The sequence below is a fragment of the Myotis lucifugus genome, unplaced genomic scaffold (genome assembly GCF_000147115.1).
Source record: "Myotis lucifugus unplaced genomic scaffold, Myoluc2.0 scaffold_409, whole genome shotgun sequence".
NCBI classification, from domain to species: domain Eukaryota; kingdom Metazoa; phylum Chordata; class Mammalia; order Chiroptera; family Vespertilionidae; genus Myotis; species Myotis lucifugus.
Genome location: NW_005871457.1, coordinates 719611 through 741522, shown reverse-complemented (window position 1 = coordinate 741522; position 21912 = coordinate 719611). Strand labels below are relative to the sequence as shown.

The 21912-nt window shown below is 34.0% G+C and overlaps 1 protein-coding gene across 1 annotated transcript in view; it reads left to right on the top strand.

The window, feature by feature from the left end:
• ROCK2 (Rho associated coiled-coil containing protein kinase 2) overlaps positions 1–21912 on the top strand; it is a 91581-nt gene that overhangs the window by 57244 nt on the left and 12425 nt on the right. Inside the window, exons 10-29 of the mRNA XM_023743719.1 lie at positions 307–367; positions 931–942; positions 2431–2510; positions 2666–2714; positions 3294–3429; positions 3528–3619; positions 3857–4103; positions 6290–6396; positions 9170–9329; positions 11958–12118; positions 12489–12673; positions 14120–14189; positions 14791–14894; positions 15049–15235; positions 16805–16898; positions 16993–17087; positions 17880–18059; positions 18238–18406; positions 20585–20655; positions 21543–21631. Of these exons, the coding sequence (XP_023599487.1) occupies positions 307–367; positions 931–942; positions 2431–2510; positions 2666–2714; positions 3294–3429; positions 3528–3619; positions 3857–4103; positions 6290–6396; positions 9170–9329; positions 11958–12118; positions 12489–12673; positions 14120–14189; positions 14791–14894; positions 15049–15235; positions 16805–16898; positions 16993–17087; positions 17880–18059; positions 18238–18406; positions 20585–20655; positions 21543–21631 (2349 nt within the window). The remainder of the gene's footprint in view (positions 1–306; positions 368–930; positions 943–2430; positions 2511–2665; positions 2715–3293; positions 3430–3527; positions 3620–3856; positions 4104–6289; positions 6397–9169; positions 9330–11957; positions 12119–12488; positions 12674–14119; positions 14190–14790; positions 14895–15048; positions 15236–16804; positions 16899–16992; positions 17088–17879; positions 18060–18237; positions 18407–20584; positions 20656–21542; positions 21632–21912) is intronic.

Here is a 21912-nt window from a genome sequence, read left to right as displayed (position 1 = left end):
TCCCCTACTGGGGATTGAGCCCGAAACCCAGGCATGTGCCCTTGGCCGGAATCAAACCTGGGACTCTTCAGTCCGCATGCCAACACTCTATATCCACTGAGCCAAACCAGCTAGGGCAAGTTTAGCATTTTAAATGATTGAAACAGTCTAAATATCCAGAGGGGAAAATGTTGCTTCATTTAAAATAAATTGAAGTGGAAAGACAGAGATCTTTGTGATTATAATTTAATTCTGAGAAGAAGTTGGTATTAGAAAATTGATTAAAATTACATGTAAAATAATTTATTTTCCTGCCTTTTCTTCTAGGTTATTAAGTGACTTTCCATCTTGTAGAGAAAATGATTCAATACAAACAAGGAAAAATGAAGTATGTACAAATTTTACTTCTCTATTTTAATCACATGTCCAAATATTTTAGTAATGTCCATGCATTTTTAAAAGATTCTTTGATGCTACTTTTTGAATCATTAGATGATATTCCTTATTGCAATATAGTTCAGCATAATATTGAACTAATTAATTTCTTTGACAAATGTCATTGTGTAAGATACAATGGCTAGTAAAACAATGAATTATACATGGCTTTGGGCTTAGTTTTAATACCAAACATGACAGTAGGTTAATGAATAGCTATAATACCAGTTATAAAATGTTATAATCTTAGTTCAATAAAAGTACAGAAAATAAGTTGTAAAAGTACAGAAATAGTGGAGAGATTCAAATTTTGAGTATTTAGCAATGAATTCATATAAAGGATAATTTTATCAAATAGTTACAGTATTTTGTGAGGCTAACCATTTTTCTCTTCAAAACTTATAAATCTAAAATATTTGGTTGAATAATTTTGGTACAATTTGTGTTTTAGGAATTTGATAAAGCAAAACAAGCATTTTAATATTTTGTTTTTCTTTCTTTCTTTGTTTTAAATAGGAAAGTCAAGAGGTATGTTGATGTCATATATCTTGAAAAACTGAGACAACAGACTCATTACTCTAGCAGTGTTTTGATATAGCCTTATTCCACTTAGCATTTGGAACACTACATCTCCCAAGACAGAAGTTCTCAACCTTTTTTCTACCAACTATCCCTTTTATTATTGCTCCTATGGATCTGTCATTTAAAATGTATATTATGTATTTTTATGATTTCGTTTATCAAAGACATAATTGGCAGCAATTAGCATGTGACAACTAGTGTGATCAAATTATATTAATGCAATAGTAATTACATATGACTAGTTCATTGGTCTGTATATTCTTATTAGGGGAAAAATATAGTTTTGTTTAAGGTATATGAAATTTTTTAAAAACCATGGAGAACCTAATCACTAGAAAGAATAGTGGGAAGAATTTTGGCCTTGGAATCTCAAAGACTTAGGTTGAGTTTTTTTGTTCTGCCACTTACTAACTATGTTGTCTTGGCCCAATTATTCATCTTTTTTGGATTTAAGTTTCTTTATTGAGTAGATATAGTACTACCATCTTTTTAGGGCTTTTTTTTAGGATTAATGAAACCACATTTGTCAAGTGCCTGCCAGTGTTCCTAAGGCATGAAAGGAACTCAAAAGTTAAAGCCTTTATAAAAGTAATAATGCTCCAAAAGTGGATTATTTAATACTTTCTGTAACTTTAGTTTGCTTACAGACTGACAGATGTAGCCTAGAAAGATTTTTAAAGAATGACAAGATGGCCCGGCCCATGTGGCTTGGTTGATTGTCGACCTATGAACCAGGAGATCACAGTTCATTCCAGGTCGGGGCACATGCCTGGATTGTGGGCTTGATCCCTTATAGGGGGCGTGCAGGAGACAGCCGATCAATGATTCTCTCTCATCATTGATGTTTCTACCTCTCCCTCTCCCTTCCTCTGAAATAAATAAAAATATATTTTTAAAAAGAATGACAAGATGACTTGTAACTCATTATTTGTCATTTACTCAATAAAATTATTGATTATAACTCTTTACAGTATGGTGCCCAGCACTGTAGAAAGATATAAAGAAGAGCTTATATTCTTATTTTTAAGAATACTAGTATATTTGAGCATGCTCAATCAAATTTTCTGAATATTTGTTTTGTATATAGACCTTTTATAAGCACAAATGGTAACACTATTTTTACATAAATAATCTGCAGAAGAACAGTGGAGGTTATCCTTTATTCCTAATGAATGAGAAACTTGTGTCAGAAGGTTCTTATTCACATGTTTACGTAGTGTGGTCATACATACATGTTTACTGTCCTAGACAGAAAGTAATAGATGGGGGATTGCCCCCTGTCAATAAAAGCCACATTAGAAGGTATAAATATGGTACCACTACAGAGGAGATTAAATTAAGTTAAAAGAAAAGAGAAGCTTATCATTGTTTTCTTTAAGCCTCTCATCTTTTAAGTGTGACCAAATTTTATAATTATAATTTCTTTTCTGACAGATTCAGAAAAAACTATACACATTAGAAGAACACCTTAGCACTGAGATACAAGCAAAAGAGGAAATAGAGCAGAAGTGCAGGTATATTTTGTAGATAATTGAATAGTATATTATAAAATTTAAGTTTAAACATATTACTAAAAATGTAATTATATGATTATTTTTAAATTTATAGTAAATTATTTTATTGTAAATTAGGAGTAATTTTATTTACAGTTTCTTTTGAAATTCTTTAGATCTGTTAATACTCGCCTAGAGAAAGTAGCAAAGGAGCTAGAAGAAGAGGTAAAGTTGCTCTACACTTTTATTAACATTTTTGTTTATAAAAAGTTTTGATTCCTAGTGTTCTCTTGGTACCATATTAATATACATCTTGGTTTATGATAAAATCTACCTGTAGCATGGGTGGATAGGACTAAAATTATAGGATAATCATGATAATAGGCTTCATTTTTGTTGTGTTTTTGCAAAACTTGAGTTAATTTAGTATGTGTAGATATTTAAAGTAAAAAAAAATTGCATTTGTATTAATGACATGGCTTAAAAACAGAAAGTGACCATTGTTTCTTTTTTAAAATTTTTATTCATAACATTTTTGACCCATGCTTTTATCACGTAAAAATGGTTCAGTGGTGACAGAATGTTATCGAAAGTTTGACTTTCAATAGTAAACAAAACACTTACAGTGTTAAGAGTAGTGTACTATTTTTAAAATATGAAAAACAGTATTGTAGTTTTAATAATATAGCAGTTACAGCTTTTATTTATGTTTTCTTATCTGCTTGAAATAACTGAAATAGTTTTTGTTTTATTATAATTTTTATACATGCTTTTTTCTGATAATAACTTGAAGCACTATTTCAGATTACCTTAAGGAAAAATGTGGAATCAACATTAAGACAATTAGAAAGAGAAAAGGCGCTTCTTCAGCACAAAAATGCAGAATATCAGCGGAAAGCTGATCATGAAGCAGACAAGAAACGAAATTTGGAAAATGATGGTTTGTGGTATAGAATATTAAATACCAAGAAAAAAATTAAGTGTGTGTGTATGTGTGTGTTGTGTTGACTCTTGCCACTGAAATGCTTTTTATTATAGTTAACAGTTTAAAAGATCAACTCGAAGATTTGAAAAAAAGAAATCAGAACTCTCAAATATCCACCGAGAAAGTGAATCAGCTCCAGAGACAAGTAAGTTGATCTCAGTTTGTAATAAGGATATTGAATTTCATTTATGACTGCCCATTAACAGTTTTAATTGTCAGTGTTACAAGAGGATTTTACCTCTAATTTTAAAGTGAAATCATTAAGAAGTATTTTTAGGTATTTGTTTATTTTAAATACTTTGTAATGGGGTAAGAAATTGAGGTATTTTCATCATATACACCTATGTTTGTTTGTTGTTGTTTGATTTGAATGGAATGACAGCTGGATGAAACCAATGCTTTGCTGCGAACAGAATCTGATGCTGCAGCCCGGTTAAGAAAAAGCCAGGCAGAAAGTTCAAAACAGATTCAGCAGTTGGAATCTAACAATAGAGATCTACAAGATAAAAATTGCCTGTTGGAGACTGCCAAGTTAAAACTTGAAAAGGAATTTATCAATCTTCAGTCGGTTCTAGAATCTGAAAGGAGGGACCGAACCCATGGATCAGAGATAATTAATGATTTACAAGGTATTAACATAGATATTGCACTTGAATTCATCTTAATGATTTATATTTTGGAAATAACTTTAGATGATGGATAATGTACTGGAGTAGCACATTTCTGAATATGTAAAGTTAGGGTATTAGAAGTACATTAATATGAAATTTTGTGAGCAAAAGATTTACTTTCAAATAGTTTGAAGTATTTTAAGTATCAAGCTGCCTCCCAAGGTAGTAGATTGGGTTCCAGTTGCATTAACTATAAAGCAATATCTCAACTGTATCATCTATACCAACAATTATAAAACTTCTGCTCATAAATACCAATTTCAAAGTATGAGGTGACATCCAAATTTTTTACTCTTAACATATATATATACTAGAGGCCCGGTGCACAAAAATTTGTGCACTCGGGGGTGGGGGGGGGTCCCTCAGCCCGGCCTGTGCCCATTCACAGTCCAGGACCCCTTGGGGGATGTCCACCTGTCGACTTAGGCCCACTCCCCGGGGGATCAGGCCTAAGCTTGCAGTCAGACATCCTTCTGGCAGCCAGGGAGCCCTCAGGGGATGTCTGACTAAAGGCTTAGCCCCCCAAGGGATCGGGTCTAAACCGTTAGTTGGACATTCTTAGTGCTGCCACGGAGGTGGGAGAGGCTCCTGCCACCACCACTGCGCTGGCCAGCCATGAGCCAGCTTCTGGCTGAGTGGCACTCCCCATATGGAAGTGCACTGACCACCAGGGGGCAGCTCCAGCATTGAGCGTCTGCCCCCTGATGGCCAGTGCGCATCATAGCAACCGGTCATTCTGCTGTTCAGTCAATGTGCATAGTAGCCTTTTATTATTATTATATAGGATGTCCGTATTTCCCCCCTTTTGCCCCCTCTACCCAGCTCTTGCCCCCCACTTCTCTCTGGCCATCACCATACTGTTGTCTGTGTCCATGGGTTGTGCATATATTTTCTTTGGCTAATCCCTTCTTTAAATTCACTTCTTAAAATTTTTATTTTCAGATAAGTGCTTATAACTGCACTATTATATATTTTCTATTATATCATTTAGAATTAAGATATTTTTTAATTGAACCCTTGTAAATTTTAGCACAATTTAATAAATTATGCTAGAAGCAATTAGGAGATTTTTAATGTAATGCAGATACATTTCAATTAATATTTTATTAACTTTTAATTTTTTAATATTTTAATTTGAAATAATCTCATACATGTAAAAAAACTATAAAATACGACAGCATATTTTTTTAAAAATATATTTTATTGATTTTTACAGAGAGGAAGGGAGACGAATAGAGAGTTAGAAATATCGATGAGAGAGAAACATCGATCAGCTGCCTCCTGCACAGCCCATACTGGGGATGTGCCCGCAAGCAAGGTACATGCCCTTGGCCGGAATCGAACTCGGGACCCTTCAGTCCGCAGGCCGACGCTCTATCCACTGAGCCAAACCGGTTAGGGCACTACAGCATATTATATGTACCTTTCACCCAATTTCTTAGGTGTTAATAATTTAAACATAACCATTATACAACTAACAAAATTTGGAATATATTTTTCTTATAATCTCTTTAATGTTACTTAATCCATTTACTTTGTTTTTGTTAATCTTCACCCAAGGATATTTTTCCATTGAATTTTAGAGAGAGTGAAGGGAAAGGGAGAGACACATTGATTGGTTGCCTCCTGCACATGCTTTGATAGGGACTGGGGATCAAGCCAGCAACTGAGGTACATGTCCTTGACTGGAATCGAACCTGGGACCCTTCAGTCCACGGGCTAATGCTCTATCCACTGAGCAAAACAGGCTGCAGCTTAATTCATTTACTTTTAATCTATATGTGTCTTTATATTTAAAGTGGGTTTTGTTTTTGATTCACCCTCATAATCTTTTAATTGGTGCATTTATGCCACTGACTTTCAGAGTGCTTACTGATAGAGTTACTACCATATCAGGCGGCTTCTGGGGCTTCTGGGGCCGGCCTGCCCTGGATGGCGGCGCGCTGGCAGCTCGCGCTGTCCCGCCCTGCCTGCAGTATGCAAATTAGCCGCCATCTTTGTTGGCGGTTAATTCGCATATCGCGCTGATTAGCCAATGGGAGGTGTGGCGAAGGTACAGTCAATTACCATGTTTGTCTATTATTAGATAGGATACACATACACACTTTGTGGATTTATTGTTCTTTTAAATGTTGCAATATTAGGTAGAATATCTGGCCTAGAAGAAGATGTAAAGAATGGCAAAATCTTATTAACAAAAGTTGAGATGGAGAAGAGACAACTTCAGGAGAGATTCACTGATTTGGAAAAGGTAAAACATTAATCTTTATATTTGTGTAAGAGTTTCAGATTGGAAAACTTATTCTAAAATAAGAGAAACCATTTATTTCTGCATACTTATGGATTCTTATATTTAGACTTGGTTCTGTAGACTAGGGATATATATATATGTATATATATATATTTTTTTTTCTATATATATATTTTTTAATCTTCACCTGAGAGCATGTTTCCATTGATTTTAGAGAGAGAGGACGGGAGAGAGAGAGAGAGAAACATCGATGTGACAGAGATGCATCAGTTGGTTGCCTCCAGTACGCATCCCAGTGGGGGATCAAACCCCAACTTGGGTATGTGCCCTGTCTGGGAATTGAGTCTGCAACCTTTTGGTGTATGGGACAACTCTCTAATCAATTGAGCCACACTGGCCAGGGCAGAATATATAGTTCTTAAGGCTTGCCATAGCCCTACATAAGCAGCTCTTAGTATGTTAGATGCTTAGGCAGGGACTCTCCTGGAGTGTGTATAATGAGGATGCTTCTCTCTAGGGGTCCAAGGGAAACTCAGATTTTCACTTATAACATGTCATAAAAATTATACATAGTTACGACTTTTGGCATTCAGAAGTTTTTCTTTAAAAATACTATAAGCTAGGGATAATTTCTAGACTCTGAAGTTAATAGTTTATTCTGTTTATTCATTTTAAGTATTTAGTATGTTATATGTGGTAGAAATATCAGGATGCAGTCTGTACTTTTAATAATTTTACAGTCTAATGGGTAATTTCTAAAGTAATAGTAACTCACAGAGATAATTATAAGGCAGTATGGTAAATAGAATGATAGAGGTATGGACAAGGGATGGAGTAGGTGCACAGGATGAATTCCTGACCTGACGGCAGGATTGGATGACAGGGCACATTGTGAGTTGGGGAGGAAAGCATGAGCAAGGCACAGAGGGTGGAAAATAAAAAAGGTCTAGTCTGTTTATTTAAGTATAAACTGTTCAATATTTCTGGAGTATAGAGCAGGGGCAACAAATTTCAGTCTTTTAAGGGAAAGACAGTAAATACTTTAGGCTTTGTGGGCTTTAATGTCTCTGTTGCAACTACCCAGTTTTGCTGCAATACATAAAGGAGTGGGCGTGGTTGTGTCCAATGAAATTTTTAAAAAATGGCAGGCCAATACAGTCCTCCTGTAAGAGTGAGAATTTAGTGGCTAGAGTGAGGCTAGAGAGCTAGGCATGAGCTAGATCATGCAAGATTTTGAATATTCTGTTAAGAAACTTAGTTTCTTTAAGTAATGGACTGGCCACTGAAGATCCTTTTTTTTTTTTTTCTTTTAATTGATTTTGGAGAGGGAGAAAGAGAGAAACATCAGTGATAAAGAGAATCATTGAATGGCTGCCTCCTGTACGCCCCCCACTGGGGATCAAGCCCGCAACCCAGGCATATGCCCCTCATCGGAATCGAATCTGGGGTCCTTCGGTCTGCAGGCCCACGCTCTATCCACTGAACCAAACTGGCTAGGGCGCCACTGAAGATCTTTAAGTTGGTAGATCACTGTATATCAGGAGGAGAACAGATTTGAAGAGGATAAGACAAGTCAGACTCTTTCAGTATTCAGATATTGGAGACTTTTCTAGTGCAGTGGTTAAAAGGATGGGAACTGGAGGTGAATCTGAGAAATATTTAGTAAAGGAATATTTGGCAGCAATTAGTAATTGGTTAGATGTGGCATGTGAGTAGTAAGTACTCAAGGATGAGTTCAGGTTCCTCCTTTGTGAAGAAATACGGAATAGTGCCATTAATTTATTTTAAAGAAAGGAAAAACAGCTCTTTTAGAGGAAACAATGATAAATCAATTTTAGTCCTAAGTGTGAGGGGCCTGTGAAACAGCCAAATTAGGATATCTATAAAGCAGTAAGTTATGGTAATAGAAGCTAGAATTATTTGCAAGTCATCAGTATAGAAGTAGCTAAAATCATGCAAATGGAAGAGCCCATCTGGGAAGAATTTGTTTAGAGCAGTAGTTTTTCAGGACAGAGACTTGTGAATTATTAGTTTGAAAAAATTATTTCAGCATTAAATATTTTACTTAAAACACAAAAGAAATATATATATTTATGATACAAACTATAGAAAACAGAATTAGGAAATCTTTTGAGGGTATATAGAAAATAAACTGATTTCTGTTATTAAAGATTCTCAACTTAAAACATGTCTCCTACATATTGAAGGTAAGTGTGAATGGTAGAGGATCCTGAGATCTTTTAAGATAGAGCAAAAGGAAACATTTGATATGTTTGAAAAGTTTAAGATATAATAATATAGGAAGAGGAGAAGCATTGGCTAAAGAACACTGCCTCCAGCAAACACCAATGTTTAAGCAGTAATTTGGGGGTAAACTTCACAAGCAACAGAAAAGATGAGAGCAGAATGGGGAGAACCAAGTGAATTCAGTGTCAGTTAGGTCAAGGAAATAGTTTCAAGGGCAACAGTGAGTTCAAGTGAGATAAAGACTAAAAAGTGTCTGTTGAATTTGATATTGAAAATATCATTGGTCACTTTATTGAGATCAAACCATCTCAATACAGATCTCAGAATAGTAGAGCGGAGTTGTGGGAGGTTAATATAGTGGGAAGAGAACTGGTAGAGTTATGTAGATTACTTATACGAGCAATTTTAATGAATAGAAAAGGGGAAATATTGGACATTCTTGATAAGTCTATTTAAAAAACCTTTGTAACCTTTTGAAATTGTCAACAGTCTATTTGTTGATAGCTGCCATTTTCATCTTTAATAGGAAAAGAACAACATGGAGATAGATATGACTTATCAACTAAAAGTTATACAGCAGAGCTTAGAACAAGAAGAAGCTGAGCATAAAACTACAAAAGCACGGTTGGCAGATAAAAATAAGATTTATGAATCTATTGAAGAAGCTAAATCAGAAGCCATGAAAGGTATGCATTTTTATAAGAGGGTTTTCTAGCATCATCTTACTACGAATTGATTCTGTATTCAGTTCTTTGGTTTTGAAAATATTTGTTTATATTTTATTGCCAAATACTGGAGGAGAAACACTATTAGGGAAGCTTTACATATATAACTCCACCTTCCCCTTTAGCAATAATTTCTAAGACAGGAAGGCCCCCCAAAATTACTAGATCAAAGAGAAATTACTATTTTCATGATATCGGTAGTGACAGGCATGCAGAATGTGAAGTTCTCAGATTGGGCGGGGGGGTATGCTTTTTTTTAATACTTAGTTTAACATTTCATTGGCTTATGTTTCTTGCCACTTTCTTCAAGGTAAAGATTTTAAAGTAATAGCTGAGCTAACTAGAATAGAAGCTCACTAAGTATTTTGAGCTCTGGTATGATGAAGATATTAGTTAGATTTGGTCAAAACCTTACAATACTAATGAATATAGGGTAAGATTAACAAAATTAACTTTTTCATAAACCAGCTTGTATCTTGGAATTGTTTTAGGCTAATTACTTGTTTTCCAAACTGTGTTTATAATTATGATGGATTTGCAATTACAAAGGAAATCAATATTCTTATGAAAGATTCATAAAACTCTTAATAGAAACTTTATTTCATATTGAAATATAACATTTATGAATAACTTAGCAAAAAATAGGCTTATAATTATTTAATGTATTCATGGTGGAGATTTTTGGTTGATATTTAAGGCACTAATTCAGGATGATAAGAGATGAAATGGCTGTTTTTCTGTCTGTGGTCTAGAATACAGATAAGAATTTCTTTTGGAGTATAATTTGGTGCAATAAAATGCAAACATTTTTTACATTTGTAGTGCACAACTTGTGACTATCACCCAAAACAAGGTATAGAATCTGTCTTTTCATCACCTCAACAAATTCACGTATCACTTACGCCTCTTTTTATTTTTTCTCTGCCTACATTAGGGTGATTGTTTTTTTAAAATGTGTATATTCATTCATAGGTTATTCTCTGAACTGATGAAAATAAATTCAGTATAATAATAACTGCCATTTTTTTCAAACTCCTTGTTATAACACTAACATAAGATGCATGATGACGTTAGTATTTGAAGGAGTGCACAAAACTTAAATGTTATAGGTGGTAATCAAACCTGGCTCTAAAGCCTTGGATCTTCTCACTGCAGGTCATTGCCTCCGTTGATTAAGAATATGACTTCGCCATCAATGAATTACTAGCTCTGTGACTTTGGTTACATAACTATCTGTGCCTTGTTTCCTACAAAGGGGCAATTAAAGTATTAGGTTGTTGTGAAAACCAAGTTCAGTGATACATGAAAAGTGCTTAGAAATGCTAGCTATTAATAGCATGTGAAGAATAGTTTCATTTTCCACACTTTTGAAGACAGTTCATTAAAAACTGAACATTCATAGGTTTAATTTTTACTTAACATAACTTTATAGTAAATGATAATTAGATGTTCAGCATTAGGTATGAAGGAGCAGAGGAACCTAGTTGGATTTGAACAGATTTTCAAGTATAAAAAAGTAAGTAAAGATTAATCATAGTCCTAGTAATCAATGTTATACTTTTATATTTTCTCAATTTTGTATAGTTTTGCTTTTTTCTTTTAAAAAATAATTGTGAACATTTCCTTAAGTCATTAGAAACTCTTCTTAAACAGTGAGCTCTTATTAAGTGTTTGCCATAGTTCAGGCAACATTTAAGTGCTATACATACATTAACTAAAAATCTGTATAATGTCCCTGTGAGGGTAGGTATTATCACCATTCTAGACATAAGGAAACTGAGCCTCAGAGAGGTTAATTAACTTGACCAGTCAAATAATTAGAAAGTGTCAGGGCCAGGGTTTAAACTCAAAGAGTTTGGTTCCAGAGCCCTGTCCTTGACCACCTCCCTAAAACATAGTTGTTATCCTCTGCCTGGTAATATGCTAGTATGGAAAGAGCCATAGAGGTAATAGAATCTACCTTAATGTTTGAAGATAAGACAAGTAACACTGAGGGGCACAGAATAGCAGGGGGGAAAAATCTTTATTTAAAAGATATAAGTATCTTTTTTTATCCTCACTCGAGGATAGGTTTATTGATTTTTATTTTTTTTTAGAGAGAGAGAGAGAGAGAGAGAACACGAAACAGATGTTCTCAAGAGAAAAACATTGATTGCCCTAACTGGGGATGGAACCCTGAAAGAAACCTAAGTATATGCCCTCCTAAGTATGTGCCCTGACCGGGAATCAAAACTGCAACCTTTTGGTGTATGGGATGACGCTCCAACCAACCGAGCCACCCAGCCAGGGCTAAAAGATATAAGTATCTTTTAGAACCATAAATAAAGGTAGAATTATTTTATTTCCATTAGAACACATATATTACAGAATGTGGTAAATTTTTATATCCTGTAAACGAAATACCTAATTTTCAAGCATGAAATTATTGACATTTCAAATACGTTAACAGGAGTGATGAAAATATTAAACAGGATTTAAAAATATTTTTAAGGAGCATCATTTACTATAATTTTTATTAGCACTACATCATGTATTTGATATGCTTCTTTTGTTTATATATTCATGGTTATGTTTATTTTGTGGCAATAGAAATGGAAAAAAAGCTCTTGGAGGAAAGGACTTTAAAACAGAAAGTGGAGAACCTGTTGCTGGAAGCTGAGAAAAAATGCTCTATATTAGACTGTGACCTGAAACAGTCACAGCAGAAAGTAAATGAACTCCTTAAACAGAAAGATGTGCTCAATGAAGATGTAAGTATGTTTCTAATAAATAATATATTATTTAATGAATTAATAGTAAACTAGGCTTATTTGTAAAGGAACAATGATGATTTCATAATGTAAAATTTTTTTCCTATAAAATAACATTTTATAACCTTTAAATTTTATTGAATTTGGATAATATACTAAACAAATAATAATTTTTAAAACTGTAAAGTTATTTTTAATGTAAAAGCCATATTTTATTTTTTAAAACATTATCAAAAATATTTTACTGTGAAATGAATTCACTGCCTGAGGGCAAAAATCTGTTTTGCATCATCATATATGCTGCAAACTTATTGATAAGAAAAATCAAAATAATTTACTTACATACCAAATACATAATTTATTTTTTTAGGTTAGAAACTTGACATTAAAAATAGAGCAGGAAACTCAAAAGCGCTGCCTCACACAAAATGACTTGAAGATGCAAACACAGCAAGTTAACACACTAAAAATGTCAGAAAAGCAGTTAAAACAAGAGAATAATCATCTCATGGAAATGAAAATGAACTTGGAAAAACAGAATGCTGAACTTCGAAAGTAAGTTAATTGTTTGAGACAAAGTTTTACTAATATTCACAACTATCCACATGTAAATTACCTTAATTTTGGTTTATCTGAGGATATTTTTGGACCATTTAATTTCTTGACCATGTTTTTTATTGTTGTTGTATCAGTGGTGTGTAGAGTGCCACTATTGTTCTTTAAGAAGATTACTAGTATATTTGCTTCCCCAGCAGTGTTACTACCACCACCTTATTGTGATGCAGTGACAGAGAGCGGTGGTATTGGAGCGGGAGAAAACGTCTGGGGTTTTCACCCCGTGCTCTTAAGATTCCTCTTGGGACTGTCTCCCAAGCTTACTTCCCATGTGTTCTTTGTTTGTCCCTTAGTACCTAGGACTTGGAAATGTTTCACTGTTAAGGAAATACCATATGAATTTTTAAAGCTCTTTTTAAGGATATACTCTAGTGCCCTATTTATTAGAAGCTAGAAAACATTAAGATACGTTTTTGAAAAATTATAATTTTTGTTTTTTTAATAAGCCTAGAATTAGGCTTGCTTTTAATTTAATTTTTTATTTAACTTTATTTCTTTATTGAAAATTAACATACAAACAGAAAAAGTACACAAATAAGTGTAGAACTTACTGCGTTTTTGTAAAGTGTTTACAAATCTTTGCATTTACCATCACATTTAGCTATAAAACCCTGCACTCCTAATGTCCACTTAGGCCCTCTCCCAGTCACTTCTTAACTCATATAAGATAACCAATTCGGGGGTCTCTTTTAATTCTAAAACTTGGTTGGCGTAAGTGGCTGATTAACAGTGCATGTATGAAAATATGTAATTTTTGTTACTGGTTTAATATAGCACTATTTGGTCTCAGAACCCCTTTATACTCTTAAAAATTATTGAGGGCCAAAGAATGTTTGTTTATGTGAGTTACATCTAATGATTTTTTTTCTTAGAAATTAAAACCATTTTAAAACATAAAAGCATACATTTCATTAGCTGTTGGAGTGTTGACATCATGATATCTTTTACCCTCAAGAAAAGTCCATATACAACTAGTGAGAGAATGGGAGTTAAAAAGAAAACACACCAATGAGCCCTAGTTGGTTTGGCTCAGTGGATAGAGCTTTGGTCCTCGAACTGAAGGGTCCTGGGTTCAATTCCAGTCAAGGGCTTGTATCTCGATTGCAGCCCTGGTTGGGCACGTGTGGGAGATAATATCTCACATTGATGTTTCTCCGCCCCCGCCCTTCCACTCTAAAAAAAAGAGTCAATGGAAAAATATACTTGGGTGAGGATTAAGAAAACAAACACAATGATGCTTATTTATTAGTGTTATGAAAATGATGCCTTCCTGGATTGTCTGAAAGGGTCTCAGGGACTTCCAGGTTGTCCCCAGAACACATTGGAAGAGTCACTGGCTTAATATGTGTATAACTTATTTAAACATTTGACTTAATGTTACCACAGAGAACGTCAAGATGCAGATGGGCAAATGAAAGAGCTCCAAGATCAGCTTGAAGCAGAACAGTATTTCTCAGTAAGTTCCAGGCACATTCATTAAAAAATTATTGAACTAAGAATATTTTTGCTGCAGAGCCAGGAGAATGATTCTTGCCTTTAGAATAGTTTCTATTATCATTGTTAGAAAAATAGTTCTAAGCACATGCCCATACTTTATGAAGTTGATTAAAAGCATTGCTTTTAGAGGAAGACTGTGAAAGAAATAAAATTGTCATTTTAACATTTGTACTTTTTTGAGCTCAGTTTTAAAATATGAAATAGTATATATCACCTCTGTTTCATTGATTTAAGCCAACAAAATTTCTTGTTTAAGTTAGTAATATTTTTTTGCCTCTTTATCCCTATCAGTCTATATCATTTAATGAGAAATCTCAGTATGATATTCTGTTGAAAATCACACTTCTAAATTATTAGCTGAACTTTATTGGTTAATTGGTTGATTATATGAAAATCAAAAAGCGTATTAAACTATTAATTTGCTCAGGGGCTCAACATTTCTCAGTGTTATTAATATATTTGTATGTATCAACTTTTTGTCTGGGTAGTTTTTTGAATGTAGAACTATTCTTGATGATGATGATGATGATGATATATGTCTGTTATATTTTGCTGTTTAGACTCTCTATAAAACACAGGTTAGGGAACTTAAAGAAGAGTGTGAAGAAAAGACCAAACTTTGTAAAGAATTACAGCAGAAGAAACAGGAATTACAGGATGAAAGGTAAGGACAGGGTCCTGTCTCTTGTTCATAACCACATGCCCTGCCCCTAGAAGAGTGCCTGCTATACTCCAAATAAAAATTGTTGATGAAGTGAATTAGATGTAAACTTTGACTTCAGAGTGAAAATTGAAGATGCTATGTCTCTAAAATGTAGGGACTCCTTAGCTGCTCAACTGGAGATCACCTTGACCAAAGCAGATTCTGAGCAGCTGGCTCGTTCAATTGCTGAAGAACAGTATTCTGATTTGGAAAAAGAGAAAATCATGAAAGAGCTGGAGATCAAAGAGATGATGGCTCGGCATAAACAGGAACTCAGTGAAAAAGATGCTACAATTGCATCTGTAAGTAAAATTCTTGGTTCATTTTTTATTATAATTAAATTACTATATCATAAATCTTCCTTACAAGGTCTAGAAAAATAACATAAATCCAAATGAAACATTGTACATGCTGGCTACGAGATTTTCGATCCACTTAACTGTCTGCTTCTAGTGTTGTTTCCACCCATCACACTGGCAGAAATTAAGTACCTTAACTAATTTTAAATGTTTGAAGGATGTTTGGAAAATGGCATTTGTATTTACTGCTATGTGGAGTGTAGATTTAGTATGGCATAGAATAGGATTATAAATAGTATGGCAGTTTCCAGTAATTTTTAAAAAAATATATTTTATTGATTTTTTACAGAGAGGAAGGGAGAGGGATAGAGAGTTAGAAACATCGATGAGAGAGAAACATCAATCAGCTGGCTCCTGCACGCCCCCTACTGGGGATGTGCCCGCAGCCAAGGTACGTGCCCTTGACCGGAGTCGAACCTGGGACCCTTGAGTCCGCAGGCCAACGCTCTATCCACTGAGCCAAACCGGTTAGGGCAGTAAATTTTTTTTTATATATATATATATTTTATTGATTTTTTTACAGAGAGGAAGGGAGAGAGATAGAGAGCCAGAAACATCAATGAGAGAGAAACATTGATCAGCTGCCTCCTGCACGCCCCCCACTGGGAACGTGCCTACAACCAAGGTACATGCCCTTGACCGGAATCGAACCTGGGACCCTTGAGTCCGCAGGCCGACGCTCTATCCACTGAGCCAAACCGGTTCTGGCAGGGCAGTAAATTTTAAATATTTATATTATCCAAAGAAAGTCAACATTAAGATAAATATGCTAGAGGAATTCAGGCACAATACTCATAGCAGTAAGTATATTTGTAATAGCAAAAATTCAAATGTCTTATCAATAGAGGAATGAGTGGATGGATGAAGTGTGGTAGAATATGGAACTATGTCAGTTAAAATGAATTAATTAGGTCTCTGTATCAACAACTAAATATAATATCAAGTGAAAGTAGGTACAGAAAGATAAATACAGCACGGTGCTATTTATGGACAATTTAAAATCACATGAAAATCCACTATATATTATTTCATGTATATATAATGAAAGTACACAATCGTGAATGAAGGATGAACGCACAGTTCACAGTGAGAATTCCTTCAGGAAGAATAGGATTTGGCGAAAATACAAAAGGACATCAACTTTAGTAAAATTTTATGTTCTGTTTTAAAATAATGTTCTGAAAGAAGTACTGCACTTTTAACTTTTGTTTATTCTGCACGGTGCAATGCAGAGCTTTGTTACAGTATTTGCGCTTTTTTTAAGTTTATTAAATTTTTTCTCATTAAAAATACTGCTGAGGATATTTAAGAAGAGGGCATTTTTTTGGCTTTCTGGGGTGCATATGAAGTATATTATGGTTTAAGTTTTCTTCAAAAGTGAAGTTTGGTAAGGTAGTGCAAAGACAGGAAGTTTAGAGATAGATGTACTTAGAAAAACAGGAGTTTTAGTAACAGTCTAGGATATTTTCATTTTGAATTCTTGCTTGATAACTTAAATTTTTAATTCCTTAGCTTGAAGAAACTAATAGGACATTAACTAGTGATGTTGCCAATCTTGCAAATGAGAAAGAAGAATTAAATAACAAATTGAAAGATGTCCAAGAACGTATGTATTAACAAAGAATGTTAATTTTAAATATACCTAATGGTGGTCAGTGGCTTAGTTATCAATATAATGGTGACATTTTTCTGTGTTTCAGAACTGTCAAGGTTGAAAGATGAAGAGATAAGTGCAGCAGCTATTAAAGCACAATTTGAGAAGCAGTTATTAACAGAGAGAACACTCAAAACGCAAGTATGTAGTAAACTCTAAATAGGACTTTGAAATTTTTTTAGTTTGTCTTTTCTACTTGACTTCTGGCATTACACATTAGCTGTAGTTGTCAGTGAATGTATCAGTATTTATGAACAGTCCCAGTTATCTGACTTTTGCCAAGGTAATAGAAGTTAGATTTGATTAACATTGTTTAGTTCAATATTTATTAAAGTTTTTGTTAATTTTTCCATATGGAATCACATTCCCTCCTAATTTTTTATTATAATCTGATAAGTTTTTTTCTGCTTTTTAAGAAACTTTAGAGAATGACCATTTGCTGACAGCCTAAAAAAGGGTCATTCTGAAAAAGGTACCTGTGATATTGACCATCCTTCTGTCAACTCTCATGGTGGTGTAGACAGCACCAATACTTTTGAGTCCCATATGTTTTGCTCTGTGCTTGGACATGTATTTTATTAATGGAGTACAACTGCCAAATTCTCTTCCAGATCAAAGAAGATCTGCCTAGTAAAAGTCTGTCTTAAAACCAAAAACTCAAATTGGAAGAAAGTGACATCAGATCAGACCTATAAGCATTTTAAATCACAGTTCTCTGAAAACATGAATGAAAAACTAGTAGAATAGAGGTTGGGGAAGGATAACGAGTAATGAAAGGAGGTGTGTTTCCTAATCTATAAGGTGTTTCTTTGTGGCCCTGTGTATAGGGAAGGAGATCATTAGTGGCTATATAATTTGCTATTGGTGAGTTACCACGAAACCACCAATGTAATGTATTTTTTGTTTACATATTTTTATTTTTATGTTTTTAAGGCTGTGAATAAGTTGGCTGAGATCATGAATCGAAAAGAACCTATCAAGCGTGGTAGTGACACAGATGTGCGGAGAAAAGAGAAGGAGAATAGAAAGCTACATATGGAGCTGAAATCGGAACGTGAAAAATTGACCCAGCAGATGATCAAGTATCAGAAAGAACTGAATGAGATGCAGGCTGTAAGGATACCTTTGGAATTCTAGTTTAAAGACTTCTTTTTTAAGAAGTAGAATTACTTTCATGTCTGTATATATTTTATTGATTATAGAACATTTATATTAATAATTACTGGACTAAGAAGCAAAATTATGAGATATATGGCATCCAGTTAATTTGATACAATTTAATTCCTCATAGCAAATAGCTGAAGAGAGCCAGATTCGCATTGAACTGCAGATGACACTGGACAGTAAAGACAGTGACATTGAGCAGCTGCGGTCACAGCTCCAGGCCTTACATATGGGCATGGACAGTTCCAGTACAGGCAGTGGACCAGGGGATGCTGAGGCAGATGATGGATTTCCAGGTACAACAAACTTGTTTTCAGCCCTATCTTTATTTTTATTAAAAGCCTTTTGTCTTAAATATAAACCTGTTGATTATTTAAACCCTGTGACTGACTTTCTTCTTGAGGAAAAGTGTTTGTCATTTCTTTAAGGCAGAAACCTACTCCTTGGAGTAGGGATTCAAACAACAGTTTTAACTTATTTTACTTAGTGATCTTTGACAACATCCTTCATTAAAAATGCAAAAGAAAGTTTCACATATTTAGATATTTAAATTATCTCATTATATATTATAGGCAGCTCTCTTGAAACTTTCAGTTTATTTTCTCTTAACTCTTTTCTGCATTCTTACTTTCTTTATGTTGGGTGTTTAGTTCATATCACTCAATCACACACTATGGAATCCATGTCATTCACCTACCAACGTTCCTCTACCTCTCTCAATATTGCCACTAAGCCTTCCAGTTCTCATGTGCTTCTTGACTCTGGTTCTGACTCAGAAGAAGAATCTTTGCCTTACTTACCTATTTCATCGGAACCTAATGATACAGGTGATAGCCTGAAAATCTTCACCTTTGAGGTTTTTCTGACTACCCTTAATTTTAGTCCTTGTGAAAAACTTTTGTAACATTAACTAATATTCACTAACAAATTGCTCTAGTCCCAGTTAAAAAGAGACTCCTGCATGGACAAAGAGTTTGTTTTGGGGGGCATTTGCACTTGGCATTGCTGTGACAATTGATAGACTTATTTAGTCAGCTTACAAGAAATGAGACAGTACTTCGTATCATTTAAGGGCATGTGGTTTCACTGCCTGTTTCAGCCATTTTCAACCAAGAAGAAACTCTTTTTGAGGCTTCATATCAAGAGTGACAGTACTGAAAAAGCATGTAGACTGTCTCAGAGAACGCGTTTGGGTTTTTATCAAGTGCTTGCCTAGGCAACATTTTGCTTGGCCTTAAAAGAGAGTATAAAACAATTTGACCTGATCCTTGCTCTTATCGTTTAAATGAAGAAACAGGATAGAAAATACATGAAATTATGTTTAACACAAAGTTAGTCTGGGTACAAAAACATGTAATGTAAATGCCACAGGAAATTAATGTATGAGCAGTTGAATGTAAAGTAAAATTTAGTCTCTTATTAGTTGAATTCAAAGTAAAATAACTATAGTTACTTACGTTGTCACCACATTTCCCAGGTATATAATATAAATCAGAAGTGAGCCTGTTGAAGTTGTTTTAGAGCTTAGCAATAAAATTATTTCAGTCTTATGCATAGTGTTAGATGTCATCTGACTTAGTCCCTTAAGCTGGCATAGGACCATGTCCAGACAGTTGAGCACGTGGGCTCTTTTTTAATGACAGCATTTCTTTCTGTTCAGACAGTTTGGAAGGGTGTTGATGTCAGAGAGTATATAGGCGCTGGAGTCCCTGTGTGACCTTTCTATGGGGTGGTAAGAGTTAAGAAAGTTTAGGTAAAGCATCTAGCACGGATTCAGACATGTAGTAGATGTTAAACAAGTGATAGCTACTTTTATTAATAGAGTAATATCCAAAAATGCTTATTTCACTTAATTATTTTATTGAAAGATGCTGATCAAATGCCAGTAGAACAAATTATAAGGATTCAGTCTTTACTAGAATTTTATTGATTTTGATATTTTGGAATTTAGAAATCATGTGGTTGTATTGCTATGCATTAATCAATTTTAATCTATAATTTACATAATTTTATTTAATTTTATTATAGCCATTCTAAAAGTTAATTTTCTCTGAACATGCAATTACTCCCTTAAAATGTTTTCTTTTCGAAGAAAATGTGCAGTATATCTATAATGAGGCCTCCTTCCAAAGGAAAAACCAAGGGTTCTAGTACAGGTGTATAGTGAGAATAAAGAGCTGCTTCTCTTCTTTGCAGCTTTCTGCTGAACTGTGCAAATGCATGAATTCAATCAGCAGGGCATTTGACTTTATAAACTATAGGATATATATTTCCAATGTGATATAACCTGGATTTTGTTTTGCATTGCATAACTTGCTTTTACTGATCCCGCATTGTTATTATATCCTAGATAATGAGCAATGGTAAATTCTGAAGGATATAATTGATTTGTTTTGTGACTTTTATATTAAAATATTGTTAAATTTCTCATTTTCTTAGAATTGTTATATTTATCCTCCTATGTGTATTTATAGAATCAAGACTAGAGGGATGGCTTTCATTACCTGTGAGAAACAACACTAAGAAGTTTGGATGGGTTAGAAAGGTAATTGGTACTTTTCATTGTGGTTTAGCTACATACAGCCATTTCACTTTTGTAGGTATAAAGAACATATAAGTAATATAACTAAAACATTCAGACACATAAAACTTTTTTGCACTGTCTGATTTGGAATGACATGGTTTTATATATCTTTGTAAAAAATAACTTTTGTCATTAATATATTGTTAATAATAAAATAGGTTTTGGTGGGAAAACAAATCTGGATATGACAGACCCATTTATTTATTTTCCTCTGTTACTATGATTATTGATGTTACGTTCGTCTTTGAGGTGTCTTAGTTCATTGAAGCTTGTATACCGCAACTCGGTAGCTTATGAAAAACAGAAACTTATTTCTCATAGTTCTGGATGCTGGAAGTCCAGATTGCCGGCCTGTTTGGGTCTGGTAAAGTCCTTCTCTCAGGTTGCACAGTTCCCGTTGTGTCCTCGCGTGGTAGAAAGGGCTGGGTCCTCTCTGGAACTCCATTAATCTCATTCATGAGGACTTTGCTCTCATGACCTAGTCACTTCTCCAGAGGCCCCTCCTCCTCATATCATCCCATTAGGAATTAGGATTTAACATATGAACTTGGGGGGAACATAAACATTCAAACCATAGCTACAGGTTGGCAACCTATGTTATTGGATCTTAAGCTGAATCAGTCCAAAAAAATATTTGAGTTCATTTTCAATTTGCTTATTTAAGTTATATACAAACAAAATTTCTCATTATCTTAGGGAAAACTTTTCTAAGGGTATATTAAGAACTTTTTAGTTATTTAACGTAGGTTTTTATATGATTTTTATTGCTGATAGAGAATTTATTTTCAAAGAAAATAAGATACATATCAATTTTAAACATTAATTTCTTCCCTTCCTCTTTTTAACAGTATGTGATCGTAAGCAGTAAGAAGATTCTTTTCTATGACAGTGAACAAGATAAAGAACATTCTAATCCATACATGGTTTTAGATATAGAGTAAGTGTTTTTATTAGGATATTTAGGAACTTCATTTTTTAAAGTATAAGAGAGTAACACGACATTTTTTGTCAAATTAGTGCATGTATTAGTCACGTGGTATGTCTATTTACTCATATAGTATAGCTGCTGCTGGACTATTGTTACATTTTCTTATATTTGCTTCATGTAGATGGGCGTCTGAGATATAAGTTAGCTAAGACATTTTTATTTCATGGGTCTTTACTAGTTGTTTTCTGAAATGAATTAGAAAGTTTTATGACTTACTAAAATTTTCTCCA